Source organism: Podarcis muralis, chromosome 17 (genome assembly GCF_964188315.1).
Source record: "Podarcis muralis chromosome 17, rPodMur119.hap1.1, whole genome shotgun sequence".
NCBI lineage: Eukaryota > Metazoa > Chordata > Lepidosauria > Squamata > Lacertidae > Podarcis > Podarcis muralis.
The window spans coordinates 37,263,916-37,281,787 of NC_135671.1; the positions used below are offsets into that span (position 1 = coordinate 37,263,916).

A 17,872-nucleotide genomic window follows, 5' to 3' on the forward strand; every position below is an offset into this window, starting at 1 on the left:
TTTGTGGGGACTCAGACTTAAGAAAATGGGGGGAGATGGCCCTGTGTATAAAATGCCCCTTAATTTTTGACATTATTTTTTAGGGGGAAAACCTAGTTAGTCTTATAGACGGAAAAATACGGTAAATACGATCAATCAATCAAACAATAAATAAAGTCAGGATCAGACATGTGTTGGTGCACTTGTTGCGGGTTTTCCCATGTCACATTGCTCAGACAACAACAGGAATATTCTGTCACACTACTATTTCTCACAAACAGTCCCACCAAATTACCAGAAACTAGCCCATGACTCTAGGCTGCAAGTTAAGAAGCTCAAATCATTTAACAAGAACATATGATTCAAAAATTATCCATAAAATAATAGGGCCATTATCCAGTTTCAGTAGATGTACTTTTAATCCAGTATTTCCTTCTGGCTCAAGAAGAGAGGGCTCTCTAATTTGGACCTGGATGGCATTGTACACCTCATTTTTATCATAGTGCTTACCCCGCTTATACCATACTGTATTAAGAACACTTGCTGGTTTGAGACAAAAACCTGTAACACTCTGCCATTGGGAACAGTATCTACATTTATCGCTTGAGCACCGTTTGCTGCCTTGAACACCATTTGGTGAGATACAAATTTAACAAACAAGTAACTGTAATATGTACCTCTTATTAGTAGTCCGAATAAACATTTATCAATGTGTTCAGCACAACAGCTTCAGGCTTACCCAGGGTACACACACACACACACACACACACACACACACACACACACACACCTTTGAACAGCTGATCCCTATACTATATCACAGTCTGCTTTTGAAAGGTTCTCCTCGGTTTCAGAATTGCTCTGACATGCGGTAAGGAAGACTCCTCTTTCAAAAACACACCCAAAGTTCCCCTTAATTGCATGGAACTATGGTTTGTTGGATCCTGGCCAAAGTGTTCCAGTCCTCCAGGGACACAAAAATTTATATGCACTGGAGCAGGAAGAAATAACAAATCAAGAGCAGACAGATGCTCAACTTGTGGGTAAAAAACAAACATACCACTGGCATTGTTCTGTTGATACAAAGGTCATACCAGAATCAGAGAAAAAGAGATCATTCAGTGTTAATGGAACAAAGAGTAGCCAAGTAAAATGTTGGACTCTTCTGATGTGCTTGAAAAGTAGTCCATCATGGTAAGTAACTGCCTTCGTATCACATAAAGGAACACAGGGTGCATTTCACTTTCCACTAAGAAAAGTCCCATACACAAGAGAGAGCATCTTTCCCTCTTTCAACAATTGCTTCTGCATTTCTTAAATGAAAACTCAGCCATTTAAATGTGAACGCCACATTTCACAACTGATGACACCACACATGATATTTGCTACATAAACATAGGGGTATTTTTGTAGTCAAAAGGAAATTTTGAACTGGCTAGATTTCCAGACACTTCAAACCACATCACCACCTGTAAGTTAGGGGTAGACAGCATGACGCCCTCTAGTTATGATCCTACTCCAGTCCCATCAGCCCCAGGCAACTTGGCCATGTAGTCCAATGACATCTGGAGGGCACCTAATTGGCCATCCTTCTATAAGTATGGAAGCTGGCTTGTAACTTCACCTGCTTTAGAATAATGTAAAGAGTCGCTGCCAACCACAATGAAGGAATTTGGATTCTAGTTTCCTAAAGGTAAAATCCAGACCTTTTTCTTTGCTCAGCTACATCAAACCACCCCCAGAATTGATACCAATTTGGCTATACTCATTAAGAACCTGTTTATTTATTTATTTTAAATGTATATACTGCTTAATTGATAGAAGATTTCTAAATGTCTTATTTCAGCCTTGAATAATGTCACTCAAAATCTTTAGAATCTTCCCATACAGTTATCAGGACCATTGCAGAGAATCAATTATATGTGCCAAGATGACTCCACCTAAGACGTGAACTACCATAAGAAGATTTGAGAGACAAAAGTCAGCCTAACTGACAAGGAACAAATTTGCTTTAGTTCCTGCCAAAATAGCCACTATTTTCATCACTTTCACCTTTAAGGAGGGTGGTTTAGTTTTGTTTTTTTGTTTGACCTTCAATGTTAAATGTTTTAAAATAGTTACTTACTGCCAGTTTGAGTAGATGCTGGGTTTATCTGAACTTGTTCAGAAGATCCTGTCTGAATTAAAAATGAATAGATAAATATAAAAAGGGAATTTCCCAATACAAGCACACACTTTCCCAGAAAAGTGGTATCACTAAACAAACATAACTTACTTGGGTAAGATCAGAAGGTGTAGACTCTGTGCCAGTAGTTCGCTCTTCAACCGGAAGACTGCGGATGATGTCCTGGGCCTGGCAAACAATAGCCTTCAGTTCATCAACAAATTTCTCTTTCTCATTTTCCAACACAAAGTCATCTTCAACCTAACATGGGAAGGAAAAAACAGGGCAGTAGATGTAAATGCATCTTCTATCACATTTTATACAATCAAAGAAATCTTAGCTTTCCAAAAGAATAATATTGTTTGGCTGAAGGAAAACTCACATATAGCCAAAACAATTGAAATTGTGCCAGTGTCTATGTAGCAAGAAGCCATCTCAAGTTTCCCCAGTAATAGGGAAGGAACATACTCATTCTAAAATGGTATTCCGTTTTCTAAACGTATTATTTTGCAAAATGCCAAAATCAGGGGCCAGACCTAATTATAATCCAGAAGCCAACCACAGGAAGAAAGTTTCCCTTAAAATCTGCTCACAGGTCCTGGCCTCACCCCCAGAAATACCCAATGGCTCCCTGGGTGGGGTTTAGCCTCAGTGCATCCAATGGAATCCATTACCTGAGTGATGCCTGCCATCTGCAAAAAGGATAAAGTCTACTCCCACTCCACACCCCTGCATAGTACTAGAAATCACAACTGTATGTAAGCAGGGGGATCCAAGTCTTCAACAAACACCCCATTCTTACATGGGGTCTCCATCAAAGGAATGATCAAATCCACACCTACATAGTTCCAGGTGTGCTCCTGCATCAGGTGTCAAACCAGCTTGAAACTACAAGCCCCTGCACCACATCCTCATAGGAGATCAATGTCTCATAGGAGATCAAAAAATAAACATTAACAACAAAATAATATAAGTTTAATACAAGGAGCTTTTGATGATAAAGTCAAAGAAAAGTAAAAAATTCAGAAGTGAATGAAATGGATAAAATTATAAACGAGATATAAAAACACAACTTGTGCAATGAAGGAAATAGGAAAAGGGGAGGGAGTTTCTATAAGGAGGCAAGACCTTCTTCCATTGAATTAAATGAATTTATCCAACCTGCACTCCCCCCCCTCCCGAGTTTCTAATGTTTAGGGCTAAAACACCATTTTGAATCTTATTAACCCAAGGAACAACAGATGGTCCTGCAGGAGTCTGCAGCAAACCTGAAATAATAACCTAGAAAGTTAGTACAAATGGTTTAAGGATTTTAAAAACATTTGTCTTGAAGTCCTTACATGCGACGTTTCCAAAGGTGACAGTGCCTGGGAGGCTGAGTTTAGTCAAACCTCCAAGCCCAGTTTTCATTGATTCCTCTAGCAGCCCCATTTTTAGGATCTTGCCCCAAAGGCTCTCAAAGTTAGTTCTCAAAATAATCTGTGCAAGTCAAGGGCATGTCAAGTGGAAGAGTAAGGTTAGACCTCAGGGGTTTCCATATCTTGAGAAATGCTATGAACAAGACACAAGGCTATTGCACATTGTCCTGAGCAACCCAAGCATTTGAACAAGAAATCTCTAGTGGAAAGCAGGCTCTATGAAACTTGCCATGTAGTCAGCAATGTCTTCCGGAGCATCGCCATCAACATCAAATTTAAATGTGACCATCTTGTTGTTATGAGTCTCAAGCTGGCACTCCACCGTGTTGTCCCCCGATGTTGACACCTGATTGAAGGGGGGGATTGAGTAATTAAATAGAGTCAGAACCTGCCTTTTCTTCTCCAATTCTTGGCAAACAAAGATCACCTCTACCTGACTGGTGTGATACCAATCCTGTAAAATGACAGCACTTGTCCAAAGGCTGAAGTGGCAAAGCACCAATAACTAAAAAGGTTTAACACTACCTATTATCTTTGTTGTTGTTTTAAATAGATAATTATGTACACATTATACGTTGTTCTATAGGATGATAATGAATATAGATAGGATTCATTTCTGTAGAATCTGGCATCTGTTGAAAATGCCAGCACTTGATGGTCTTTGGGATTCAGTGACCTCAGTTTCAAATATTCCATCAAAATACTTTATAAGCATTTTCTGGAGGCTTGAAAATATACTTCTTCACCCAAAGACTATATTCAAATTTTTCCCTCCAGTTATGACCTGATTCCAAATACTTGCCTTCAATAACATTTGGAATGGATTCTAGATCCTGTTCACACATTATGTTGTTTTAAAAGCAACTGACCTGAACCCATTCCTTTCTGATCTTGTGAAGCTGCAAGAATAAACTTAAGCTAAAAAGATACACAAAAAAACTGTGAAGTCATCTGCTATCTCTGACACCGGACACACAGACCAGGGTAGAAACATTAATTGTGTACAACGTTGGATAAATTAATTGTTTTAATCAGTCCATTTTGCAAGTCTCAATATTCACCCCACAATTTACCATTCACAAAGACTGATTCTAGGCAAATCTGAGATTATAGAAGTCATAAAAGTGCTCTTCTGCTCAAAGATGGTGTTAAAAGAACAACTTGCTATTCTGTTTCCCCATATTGAGGTGCCCCCTGAAATATGATCTGTGAATATAAGAATTGACTGGGCCAAAGGGCTTCTTCTTAACATATATTAACCAGATAAACAAATGATTATCTGGAGCCCAAGGACAATGAGAAAAGTCTCATTGCATTAGTTGATCTCATTCTCTGGACACATACTCCAATGAATTCCACATAGTTGCAGAATTTATAGTCATTAAAGCATTGCTTGCAAATGGGAATTTATACAACGGTGGTAGGAGAGCCCAGATAAACAACCTCAAATATATTTTCCAGACAGATATTATTCCATTGAATTCTATTCTGGAGCTATGCACAGTTTAGCCTAGATTTTTAAAACATACACACCTGCAGCACAGTGAGCTGAAATTTGGTTCCCTTCTCTGTTCGGGCACACGAAGCTCTCCGTTGCTTGCTTTTGTCTTGTTTGCCATTTCCACTTGGAAGGTCACATCCATTGGCACCTTCCTTCTGAATGGCTACATCAGGAATCAGTCTTAAAAGATAGGAAAAGAGGTGAGCACTCTTAGAAGGAGCGCACCAAGACACTTCTGAGGGGAAGCCTTGCTCTCTGTAACTTCTGAACATTAAGTAAATTTTTGTTTTCCTTTTATCAACTAGCCCAAATGAGGGCTTGCATTACCTCACAGCAGCAAACCTATTCAATATTTGAATAGGGAAATACTGTAGATCAAAGTAGGGCTGGCGACAAACACTCCTTTTTAAGTGAGTTGAAGGTGGCTAGGTACCATAGGCAGACATTGCTGTCCATGGTATATGCATTTATTTTGTCACACTACCATTGATGGTTAAACACTTAAATTCACATGGGTGAAATTCACATGGGTGCCTTAGACAAACCACATTTCTCCCAGTCTCAACTACACAGAGAGAGACAGACACACTGCATCTGTAATGGGGAGAATATTAGCTTAGCTTACAGGGCTGTTGATGGTCCCCCTATTGTATACATTACCCTATCTGTGGGGCAGCAGATTTCCCTGACTTCTTTCTAGGCCACTGTGGTCATGTTCAACATCCCAGTGCCACATAGATGGGACCAACAATGCCCACCCTTCCATCCGCTGTCCTCTAGGCAATGATCAGGTGAGAAAGGCCCAGATTACTGCACTCAAGGTTACTGCAACAAAATGGAAGTAGGGAAGCCATGGCAAACTGGCTCCCACACAACTTTACAGTTGTGTACGAAGTGTCTTCTAAAGTACTGCAAACATTCAGGAAAAGCACTTCACAAACATTTTCTTACTATTGTTCTCTTTACTTTGTCTTAGTGGTGCTTGGGGTGGCATGCAGAGCAAGCTAAAGGATAGATGGCACAGATGTACAGAAGGGGGGTTATGGGGAGACCAGGACTAGTCCTTACCTTAGGGTAATAAGGCACAGGGCTGGACCCTGCAGCAAGCGGGTGGTAACATGACTGGGGAGGAGGGAGAGATGGATGTAGCAACAGCTTTTCAACTGGTGACCTTAGTCTGTGAGGTGGGGCTAGGGAAGGTGCCATTTAGCCCACATCTCATTTGGCAAAAGGTTTGGCGCTGGCATTGAGGACTAGCAATTGCTGGGAATCCCAAACCTAAAGTCTTCCAGTGAAATCCATAAATTAACTTTCTAGCACACTACTGCTTTGATCAGAAAATTCCTAACAGTTATCCTAAGTATTTACTTCCCTAAATTTAACTGAAGTTCTTAGCAGGGAGAGAATGATGAGAGTTCCTATATTTGTGTACAGTATGCTTCAGTTGCTGGAGGAGACTCTTGAGAGTCCCATGGACTGCAAGAAGATCAAATGTATCCATTCTTAAGGAAATCAGCCCTGAGTGCTCACTGGAAGGACAGATTCTGAAGCTGAGGCTCCAATACTTTGGCCACCTCATGAGAAGAGAAGACTCCCTGGAAAAGACCCTGATGTTGGGAAAGATGGAGGGCACAAGAAGGGGACGACAGAGGACGAGATGGTGGGACAATGTTCTCAAAGCTACAAACATGAGCCTGACCAAACTGCGGGAGGCAGTGGAAGGCAGGAGTGCCTGGCGTGCTCTGGTCCATGGGGTCACGAAGAGTCGGACACGACTAAATGACTAAACAACATGCTTCAGTAATGTTTCTTCCTACCACAACTCTGCCAGCTTTCTTCTGGTTGAGGTGAACTCTCCCCTTCCCACCCCTCTTAAGGCCTTGAGCTTATCTTCTCTGTATAGAAAATGGAGATGTTCACTAGTTTTGATCTCCATGCACTTAGCATTCCTGCCTTCCACCAGGCCAAAAAAATTAACCTTGGAGCAGACTCACCCTTGAACAAAATCCTGCTTTTGAACTGATGGCTGTTGTTCTGGTACCAAGATTGAAGCCTAGAAATAGGGAGGGAGAAAATTAATTATGTTGGTTCTGCATGTGCCATCCTCACTTGGATGCAGCGATACTAAGCAAATTAAGTAATTACACAAAATGCAAACAATTTGTGTGCTTGAAATGAAACACAATCATACTTTTCCAGGCTGACATCCTCAGGGCCTGGATCTGCTCCCCCCCCCCCCTTCTTCTTCTAGGAGCATTCAGCACCAGTTCTAAAGATAACCTTGAATAATATCTAGCTCTGGAGATTCTATTCCAAGCTTTGCATTTGCTTTGAAAATATTTCCCATCCATGGTTAGGAAAATATTTACAGTCTCAGAAATGTATGCTTGCTATTTGCAATCCCAGGAGAAAAAGTGAAAATAAAAGTCATTAAAGTGGAAAGCTGAGGCAAGTTACTCTACAGTTAAAGACATACAATCTTTAAAGATCATTAGAATGACACCTCTTACATGCATAGCAGAAAGGATAAAACATTCTCAGGAGGTTAAACCTAGTTTATCCACAACATTTTTCCTTTTTATGGAATAGACACAGCATTGTGCTAGATCACTAGATTACAGTCTATAATCCAGTACACAGTTTGAAGGTGTCACAAATAGCCACAAATGACATTGGTGGCATGATTACATATGCAGGAGAATGGAGAAACCTTTATCCACAGACACAACTGCAACAAGGAAAGTGCTGAGAACACAAAATAGGCGACAGGGGACGCTCAGATAGTCTCTCCTCAGAAATGAGAAATCAGGTTGTCTAGAACTGAAACTGTGTGCTAACCCTAAGAGCTATGTTGTCAAGGTAGGCAAGATGAGCAAGAAGAGGTCTCAGGAGATGACGAAGGTAAGGAACAAGAGGCTCACAGAGCCAAAAGAACGGGAAAGAGTCTGCAATGAACAGAGATAAAAGGTGCTTCTAGGTATTGGTGATTTAGCAATCCCTCATCATTTTGGTTCTGCTTTCAACTGAAAGTTGAAGAGCAACTCAGCCTCCGCACTTCTTGAAGGCAGACCCTAACACTTGGTTCTGCAGCCAGGTTCTGAGTCCTCTTTTCCCAACTCCAGTTACTGAGAGGGGGGTCATTAGGACCAGGGGGGAGGGAAGACTACCTCCTCCTTCACGGTACTCCTTATCATGTCGCCCCATTGATGCAATGTAAGAAGGAGTAGGAGAAAGAGGGTAACACTTTTTGGAAAGAGAAAGGTCAAACTGATAGAATTAATTCCTAGAGAGGAGAAACAAACCAGAGAGAGAAAAAGAAGCTACAGCAATCTAGGAAAAGGGTGGAATAATCTATACAGGTCACTATAGGCCAGAATAACAGCACAGTAGTCCACCAATGCCCAGGGAATGTACTGTATGCAGCTACGAAAAGAGTTGAGAAAAAGTTGCATTTTCTAAACTCATAAAAAAGGAAGTTGAACAGGGAAAAGGTGAGAGGAAGATGTTTTGTTCATGCCATCTTGCATGAGTAAGGGAGCAGTACATGTCCAGTGTGGAAGCAGTCACAGAAACCTAAAAGAACAGCAGATGGTAGAAGCAGAGGAAAAGAGGGAATTAAGGAAGAAAGTGACCGACAAAAGGAGAGGACTATTGAAACAAGGCAGTCGAAGCTGTATTAAATGGGCCGGAAAGGGGTGGAGAAGAATGCTGGATGAACACTGCTGGTTGAAAGACAGTGTGGCTGGACAAAGGAGGTCCAGCTAAGATGAAGCAGGAAGAAAATCATAGATTCATAGAATTGGGACCACGAGGGTCATCTAGTCCAACCCCCTGCAATGCAGGAATCTTTTGCCAAATGTGGGGCACAACCCCGAGATGAAGAGTCTCATGCTCTGCTGACTGAGCTACAAGGCAACCATCAGGTTGGCAGAGGTGTGACCATAGACAAAGAAAGGAGGGACTAGGGTTGACCTCTTTTTCCTGACAGGGCTACTGGATTAGAACAATTTTCCCATTGTTTAAACCCAGTCTTGCACGTAGCACTCATGGAAGGCTATGCCTGCCAGTTGTCAAAAAGACCACTTGTGAAGCAGATTAAGAAGCACACAAATCTGATTAGCAAGAAATTAAACACAAAACAGGAAACACTTTTGGTTAACTCTGCACCCTCTCGAAAGAACAAGAGTTTCTGGCTGAGTCTTGTTTGCGCTGAAGAAAATGTCACCACCATCCCATGCTAAACAAACCTAAGCTGTGGGGACTGGGTAGGGGAGAGAAAGCTTTTTCTGCCGGAGAGCTGCATTTCCTCCTGGGCTGCCTTCCAGGGCCTGTGTGCCAGAAGAGGGATGGGCAAAAGCGGGCAGAGCAACAGATGCAACTCTTGCCTTGGTACACAGGAGGCTACACTCTGGGTTTCAACCCACACCTCTCTACTCTTCATTCAGGAAGCAAGGGGCACATCTGTCAGGGCTGGAGTCAGGCATAGGGCAGCAACAAAACAATAAATCAATGGAAACAAACCACAAGTCCGGCCTGGCGGTCTTGGCAACTCTTTTGAGGTCTTGCCCTGATGACGCAGTTGTGAGGGCTGAAGATAATAATAATAATATCTTTATTGTCATTGCCCCCTCTCGGGGACAACGAAATTACAGATGCCTGCCTTCCCAGGGTCCACTGGGACTCTTCCTCTCCAGGGTCTTTCTCACTCAGCCTCAGGCGGTGTCTGCGCACAACCCGGCTCTACCCTGCCCTCTTGATTTCTCTGCGTGTTCTGGGAGACCAGCAGGGAGAGGAGCTGGTCGCACCGGGAGGGGGAGACTCTCTGGCTTCTTCCACAGCCAGCCCCTCTGCCTTCTGGCCCCATTCCTCCCCAGCCCGTTTCTGTCTCTACCTCTGGACTGCTCTCTGTCACAGTCTCTCCCTTCTCACCTAAACCCTGTCACCTCTTCTGCTTCACCCTCTTCTCTCTCTGGCCACCCACCACCAAGCCCCTGGCTCTGAATCCTCTTCCCTTGGGGGGGGGGGTCCCTCGGCTGGTGCCTCCCACCATTCCTCTGCATCCAGCCAATCCATGATCGTACCACAGCTCAAAGGCGCTTTGCAGCCCCGCAAACACACTCAAGCAAGCCAGGCCAGTGTGGAGGTGCAGATACAGACGCATGGAACATCTCGTCCAGTTTGGCCCTAAAGTATGCAATCACCATTAAAAAGTCAAAATACTTAGCCACTTTGTTGTGACTCTCTTTTCTTTTGAAGGGGGCGGGAATCCTAGGAAACAAGATTTTTTTAAAAAAACGAATGATATACCTGTGAAATGTCTTGTCCTTGAACGTGTTCTTGGTGTGGCTGTGTCCCTGCGCTAAGTGATGCTTGCTGGTTCAGGGCTGCTGCTGCTGCTCCAGAATTCGTTGAAGGGAACTGCTTCTGGACCACTGGCTCTGCAGGCAACATGGACCCCTGGCACATTGGCAGCTGCTGCTGCTGCTGCTGCACATATGCTGACTGTACTGAGGAAGCTGTAAATGGTTGGTTATTATCAGCTGGCTGAAATGCTGGAGGTTGCTGGAGGAGGCTAGGACCATGCAGGTGCCCGGGCAGTTCTGGCGGCTGTTGCCTTGCATGAGCTGGCTCTGACTGTTCTGGCATGGAAGACACAGTCTGTGGTGCGTTTGGGGCAGACTGTGGGACTGTGGCGTTGAGGGGCTGAGGAATAGCATGCTGGTTGAACTCTTGATAGGGAGCCTGTGGCTGCATTTGTGGGATAAAAGATGGCTGAGATGGGACAAAAGGGGCCTGCGATCCTGGCTGTTGGCCTTCTGCAAACTTGTGTCCCGCCTGAGGAGGCTGCAGCTGCTGGTGCCCTATGCCGGAATCCTGCTGGATCAGATATGTTGATGGCTCAGGCTGGAGCTGCTCGGAGGGATAAGCATGGGCCTCCACTGGTTGCCCTAGGCAAACCTGCTGCTCCATGCAGCCAGTGCCACTATCCTGCACCGTATATAACGATTTCTCAGGAGAGCGCATGGCAAAACTCCGTTGATCTGCAACCTGTACTGCTAAGTGAGCCTGCTGGATCTCTGGAGGCGGAATTAGATATGGCGCTGGTTGGGTTACGAAAGCTGCCTGTCCTTGGTAAAAAGGCTGCATTGGATATGTCGGTTGGTCCAAGGGCTGTCCTGGATACACTCCAGGGACTGCATAGACCAGTTGCTCTGTGCACGGAGGCTGATCGGAGCCTTGCATTGTGTAAGCGACACGCATCTGACATGGCGCTTGCTCTGGTGCCTGGAGCTGGTTGTTGGGCTGCACTTGCGGTGTCAGCTGCTCTGAAGCTGGGAGCTGGTGGGGGGGCTGCGTTTGATATATTAGCTGTTCTGGGGCTTGCAGGTGGTACTGGATGGGATAAGCCACCTGCTCTGGAGTTGAACCCGAGAGCTCGGCCTGCTGCGGCTTTTCTACAACTTGTTGAGTGACAGCTGCCAACTGCTCCGTAGAGCTGCCCTGGAAAAGAAACTGCTCTTGTTTCTGCTGCTGTAGAGGCAGGTGGTATAACATCTGTTGCCTTACACAAGGATGTTGATCTGTGGATTGGTGCATCTGAATAGCTTGCTGCTCTTGCTGCACCAGGGAAGGCTGCGCCGAAGCATCGAGGGGCAGCGTGGGATACTGTGGGCACTGTGGAAGTTGAATCGGCTGTGGCATGGCAGAGACCTGATGTACTGGCACAACCTGCTGGGACTGCTGAATGGAACCAACCTGCTGGGGAATTTGTGGAGATTGCTGAATGGAGCCCACTTGTGGGGGAATATGCTGAGACTGCTGCATTACTGCTGCCTGTTGAAGCTGTTGAATAGAGGCCATTTGCTGGGGCTGCTGCATGGATGGAACTTGCTGGGGCTGCTGCATGGGTGCCACCTGCTGGGGAACTTGCTGGGGCTGTTGCATAGCCACCAACTGCTGAGGAACGTGCTGGGACTGCATGGATGTTGCTTGCTGAGGAACATGCTGGGGCTGCTGCATGGACATCGCCTGCTGGGGAACTTGCTGGGGCTGCTGCATGGATGCCACCTGCTGGGAAAATTGCTGGGGCTGCTGCATGGGTGCCACCTGTTGGGTCTGCTGCATAGGTGCCACCTGCTGGGGAACTTGCTGGGTCTGCTGCATGGATGCCACCTGTTGGGGAACTTGCTGGGTCTGCTGCATGGGTGCCACCTGTTGGGTCTGCTGCATGGGTGCCACCTGCTGGGGAACTTGCTGGGTCTGCTGCATGGATGCCACCTGTTGGGGAACTTGCTGGGGCTGCTGCATGGGTGCCACCTGTTGGGTCTGCTGCATGGGTGCCACCTGCTGGGGAACTTGCTGGGGCTGCTGCATGGGTGCCACCTGCTGGGGAACTTGCTGGGTCTGCTGCATGGGTGCCACCTGTTGGGTCTGCTGCATGGGTGCCACCTGCTGGGGAACTTGCTGGGTCTGCTGCATGGATGCCACCTGCTGGGGAACTTGCTGGGGCTGCTGCATGGGTGCCACCTGTTGGGGAACTTGCTGGGGCTGCTGCATGGGTGCCACCTGTTGGGTCTGCTGCATGGGTGCCACCTGCTGGGGAACTTGCTGGGTCTGCTGCATGGATGCCACCTGCTGGGGAACTTGCTGGGGCTGCTGCATGGATACCACCTGCTGGGGAACTTGCTGCATTGTCACCTGCTGGGGAACTTGCTGGGGCTGCTGCATGGGTGCCACCTGTTGGGTCTGCTGCATAGGTGCCACCTGCTGGGGAACTTGCTGGGGCTGCTGCATGGGTGCCACCTGTTGTGTCTGCTGCATGGATGCCACCTGCTGGGGAACTTGCTGGGGCTGCTGCATGGGTGCCACCTGTTGTGTCTGCTGCATGGGTGCCACCTGCTGGGCAACTTGCTGGGGCTGCTGCATGGGTGCCACCTGCTGGGGAACCTGCTGCGTTGACACCATGTGTTGAGGAGCCTGCTGTGTAGGTGCCACCTGCTGAACAATTTGCTGGGGCTGCTGCATGGGTGCCACCTGCTGGGGTACTTGCTGGGGCATCTGTTGAACTGACACCTGCTGGGGAACTTGCTGGGGTTGTTGAATGGATGTAACTCCCTGTGGAACTGACGGCAGAGCTGAAGGGTTAGGAAGAGCCTGTGCTAAACTTGGCATATTGTTGACAAACTGAACTGAAGGCTGCCCCTGTAGCACAGGTGAATGACCAGCAGGCACAAAGCTGGCAGAAGCATGCTCCAGTTCCATTGATCCTGCAGCAGCTGGAGCCTGACTACCGATTCTAGCAGCAGAGGTCAACGGTATGTTAGCTGGCAGGTGTTGGTTCACCATCTGTGGAGCAGGGATAGTCTGAGGGGAAGTGGCTGTCAAGATCTGCTGGGGGACTCCCATGATGGATCCATCCAATGTCTGCCCTTCTGCACTGTAGGATACCTGTGCATCTGGAGCCTGGTGAGAAGAAGATATTTTAAAAAGTGGTTAAACTGATCGTCCTTTCTCCAAATCTTACTATAAGGAACCTCACCATCACCACCAACAGAAGAATCACTCTGAGAAGACTATAACAAAAAGAACTTGTAGAAGGAACATCAACATTCAAGGGATTTTGTATAAGTTAATAAACAGCCGCTTGTAAAATTCCATCACCTTGGCAACACACTTTCAGTGCTCCAAAATAACCACCTTATCTGTAAGCTATATGAAGGGTAGCAAAGAACCACTAGCACTTCTTTGCAATTTCAAAAGTATTTCAGTAGCTGGACAGCCAGTATTTAACTTAGCTATGTTCCAACTAGAATGAAGGAGTGGGATGATGGATTGAATTCTTATGTTTAGGGTGCCCGAGGAAGAACTACCGGTATTTTTCATGAAGGTTGGTCCATTCTATGAATACATTCTACAGGGAGCCGACTGCCACTGCTTCATTCTACAAGCATTTCCTAGCGTGCATTCAGTTCTGCTTAAAACAGAGCTCATAATTTATCATTCAAGCTTCAGCCTCCACTGCATCATATAAAAACTCCTACAACTCTGTCACGGGATCAGATATTCAGAGTAAAGCACGCCTGCTCAGGCAGCTGCCTTAAGAAAAGAAGGACAGCATCAATTCCAGACACACCCAAAAATTACAAAGTGGTTTTTCCCACAAGATGGTAAAGTAAATGGTATAATTTATTTACAAAAGCGATCATTTTGGGGTTAATTGTGACTAATGTATCTCAAGTGTGAGAACTCCTCAGAGGCAAGAGTCACTTCTTGTTGCTGGAATGTGGAGTTCTTCAATCCTCTCCCAAAGCAGAGCTTTTGTAAATAAAGTATAGCACCTTGTGAGGTCCACCATGACCAAACCACCACGGCCCCACCTATCAAGCTGATTCCCCAGCCTTGTGCAAGAGCCTTTCTGCACAATTAATTTTTATGCAACGTGCGTTTCTCCACTTGCTGCACACAACTTCAGAGCTAAGCTACCTTTACCTACAAATGTATGAAAGCAATGGGTAGAGAAAGGATTGAGCAATGTCTTTCTTCTGCCACTTATCCCTCCTAAAGCAGTTAGTTCAGCATACCATTGCACACATTTGCATGTAATGTATACTTTTGAGATAAAAGAGCAATACTCTGTACATGAAAATGTTTGCATCACCACCACTGCTCCTGATGCTGACAGAACAGGGCCACAACCCAGGGGCAGAGCATCTCCTCTGCATATAGAAGAAGGTCCTCAGTTCAATCTCTGTCATCTCCAGGTAGAGCTAAGAGAGACACCCACCTGAAACTCTGGAGAGCCGCCGTGTACACTACTGAGATGGAGGGAACAATGATCTGACTCTGCATAAGGCAGCCTGCATATGTTCCTATGCGTTTGTTATTGTGACCACTGAATGGGGTATGGGTGCCGGAGTGCCATGGCACCTACTAGGTGTCATTTTGTGATGCACTTAAGACCAAACCCCCTGTTAAAATGCAAGCAGGTGAAACATTAGATCAGTGTCTCCTCTTCCACTGCACAGTGTTCATAAGACAAGACAGTTTATGAACAGAAGCAGCGGGGTGGGGGATGTTTAACCCTTCCCTCGCCAAGCACTTTTCTTCTGCCAGTTTTTCAGACCAAGTTTATTTCAGGAAAATGTCTGTGAAATCCCCTGGGGGGGGGGGAGCAGATTGAAGTAAAAGTTTCAGAAGAAAAGTGACACTCTTTCTCCCCTGTCATTTCTTCATTGCAAATTGCCCCCTCTTGAGAATCCTTTGCAGTGAAGAAATGACCATCAGGCTTGTGTTACATACGGACATGTTGCAATGTGCAGTTTAACTTCGACTTGTGAAGCAAACTCCATCACCTGTTCAACATTTGATGTCATTTGGGGAGTATCCCCACCACCACAACCCAGAGGCTGCGCATTTGCCCCATGCAACTTCTCCATAGTGGCACACATCATCCGGACAGATTTCTTTTTCAACAACAAGAACGCCTGCTACGTTATCTCCCACTTTATGTGACTGCCTGCTCTCGTCATGGTGTGAAGTCCCTTGTAGGCGTATGGCTCAAAGTCCAAGATGCCCTTGTGAGATGCTATTTTAATGATGGTTTGAAAGGACCATCAGGTCAGTCGGACTATCCCTGGAAGCCCTTACCAGCCTCGGTGTGAACTGCTGAAGTGCAACAGGAGACGCCTGGGCTTGAGGAACCACAGGGGGGGCCAAGCTGTGGGTGGGTAGGGTTGAAGGCTGACTCTGGATTAGTGGTAAAGCGCTGGGGTGGGCCACATTTGCTGGCTGTTGTTGCACCTAACAAAAAGATAATTAAATGGACCGTTCATAGAAAAACTAATTGATTGCCTGTGCTTCAGCTCTCCTGGTCTCAGCTGCCCTGCCTGCGTTCTCCGGCAACATATTCTCCTGGGGAAATGATACATCATCCTGAGACATGTTACCCACAGCAGAGATTGTGAACCTATACCATTGGTGAGCCACACAAAACACTGTTGTAACATTACTTACATTACTGCAGAATCCAACAGCTTAAGAGAATGTATGGAGGGGCCCCCACGCATCTCTTACGCCTTTCACTACCATTCTTAGGAAAACATTCCTCCTCCAAGGCATCCCTTGGGATCCCTTCCAACTCTACAATTCTATGATTCTACGAAAAGGCAAACTCAATGGATGATAAAGGGTGCCTCTGGATACACATGGTGGAACAAGTTCAGGACTCCTCCCATTCTAGGCTTAATTCTACTACATGCATAGATTAGAGAAACCTAGGACCTTTAAACGGTTGACTTCTATATTTTTGAAAAAAAGACAAAGGCCTGGTCTATACACAGAGAGCAAAAGGAAGGTAGAATGATGGGAAATTACCATTTTGTTTAATGCCCCTCTATCTGAAAAATCCATACAAGTAAATGTTGTTTATATCCTTTTAACTTATATCCTACCATTAAGCTCAGGAAGTTTTATAATTGTCAGAGAATTCTGCATAGCTCTCAATTCTGTGTATCCTGAATCAACAGAGGCCGACTGAATAAAAGATACTGCCTTAGCTATCTTATTTTATTCCTTCTCTAAGACTAGCACAGTCACGACAACATTTCCAGAAACTCGATACAAGTAGTTCTCTTACCATATTTAAGAAAATGATAGGTCACTTACCCCTGCCATCGACTGGTAATGTCCCACCAGCTGCTGTGAAGCGTAGATGTGTCCTTGAACACTGTTTTCAGCTTGTGAGAGATTGGGGGCCTGCTGGGGGCCCATAATCTGTTCCGAGGAGAAAGCCAGGCTATGTTGGCTGGAGGCATCCGAAAGTATAACTGAACCTGCTCCTCTCTCAGATAAACTGTCAGCTGCGTCAGTGTAAGAGGAGGGAAATAACAAAAGATAAGCTGTTTCAGAAGAATCCATAACAATTCCCATCCTTCTCCCTATCACTGCCTCATGAAGACAAACCACTTGGACTTAATGAACTGGCCCCACTGGTGGAATCCCACAAAAGGGTGTCCACTAGTGCAATGAAGCTTCCCCACCCTTCTCCTCCCTCCATACCCCACCTCCCGAAATTGGGAACACTGCATAGGGCTAGGAGAGGAGACCTCTTTCTGTCTGGTAAGATGAAAAGCTGATGGAACAACTGCTATAGTGCTACACTGAATTCAAGGGGCATAACAGGAGCTGTCTAGAAATGCCTCATCTACAAGGATCAAATATTTACTTGAGAAAAGAAAATGCAAGCCTGCATTCTAGTTGAGGACAAGGAAGGGTGATCCAATCTTTTAAAAAAATAAAAATCAACCCTATGCTTTTAAGCTGGCATCAGTAAGCTTTCTACATGGAACACAGGAAGCTGCTTTAAATCAAGCAATAACACTGGTCCACCTCATTCAGTTTGGTCTATGTTGTCTATACTTGCTAGCAGAAACTCTCCAGAGTTTCAGACAAGAATGAGAATTCAGGTCTATGTGGAGATGTCATGGCTTGAACCCGAAACATTACACATGCAAACCAGGTACTCTGCCACTGAACTGTATGCCCCAAACCTCTTTGGAATATTATCTCCTGCTTCTACTAGGAGCCAGTCTGGAGCAGTGGATAGAGTGCTGAGCTTAAACTAGGGTACACAGACCTACAAAACCCATGAGCTTCAGTAGTTTAGGCTCCCATAACCTAACCTACATCACAAGATGGTTGTGAAAACTAAAGAGGATAAAGCTACTTATCAGAACGTAATCCTATGCAGGCATAAACATGACAAACTTGCATTCCATGTAAATTCTGAAATCAGGCAACAAAGGCTTTTTC

General features: G+C 45.4%; 1 protein-coding gene across 18 annotated transcripts in view; it reads right to left on the reverse strand.

The window, feature by feature from the left end:
- WNK3 (WNK lysine deficient protein kinase 3) overlaps positions 1-17,872 on the reverse strand; it is an 86,903-nt gene that overhangs the window by 27,532 nt on the left and 41,499 nt on the right. For 8 of the 18 annotated variants that reach the window (XM_077921639.1, XM_077921637.1, XM_077921640.1 and 5 more), the window contains 8 exons: positions 16,727-16,920; positions 15,710-15,862; positions 10,370-13,525; positions 7,057-7,115; positions 5,095-5,242; positions 3,791-3,907; positions 2,255-2,404; positions 2,105-2,156 (listed from right to left, as the gene is read on the reverse strand). In XM_077921639.1, the coding sequence (XP_077777765.1) occupies positions 2,105-2,156; positions 2,255-2,404; positions 3,791-3,907; positions 5,095-5,242; positions 7,057-7,115; positions 10,370-13,525; positions 15,710-15,862; positions 16,727-16,920 (4,029 nt within the window). The remainder of the gene's footprint in view (positions 1-2,104; positions 2,157-2,254; positions 2,405-3,790; positions 3,908-5,094; positions 5,243-7,056; positions 7,116-10,369; positions 13,526-15,709; positions 15,863-16,726; positions 16,921-17,872) is intronic. The other 10 variants (XM_077921645.1, XM_077921651.1, XM_077921648.1 and 7 more) reach the window with 10 other exon arrangements.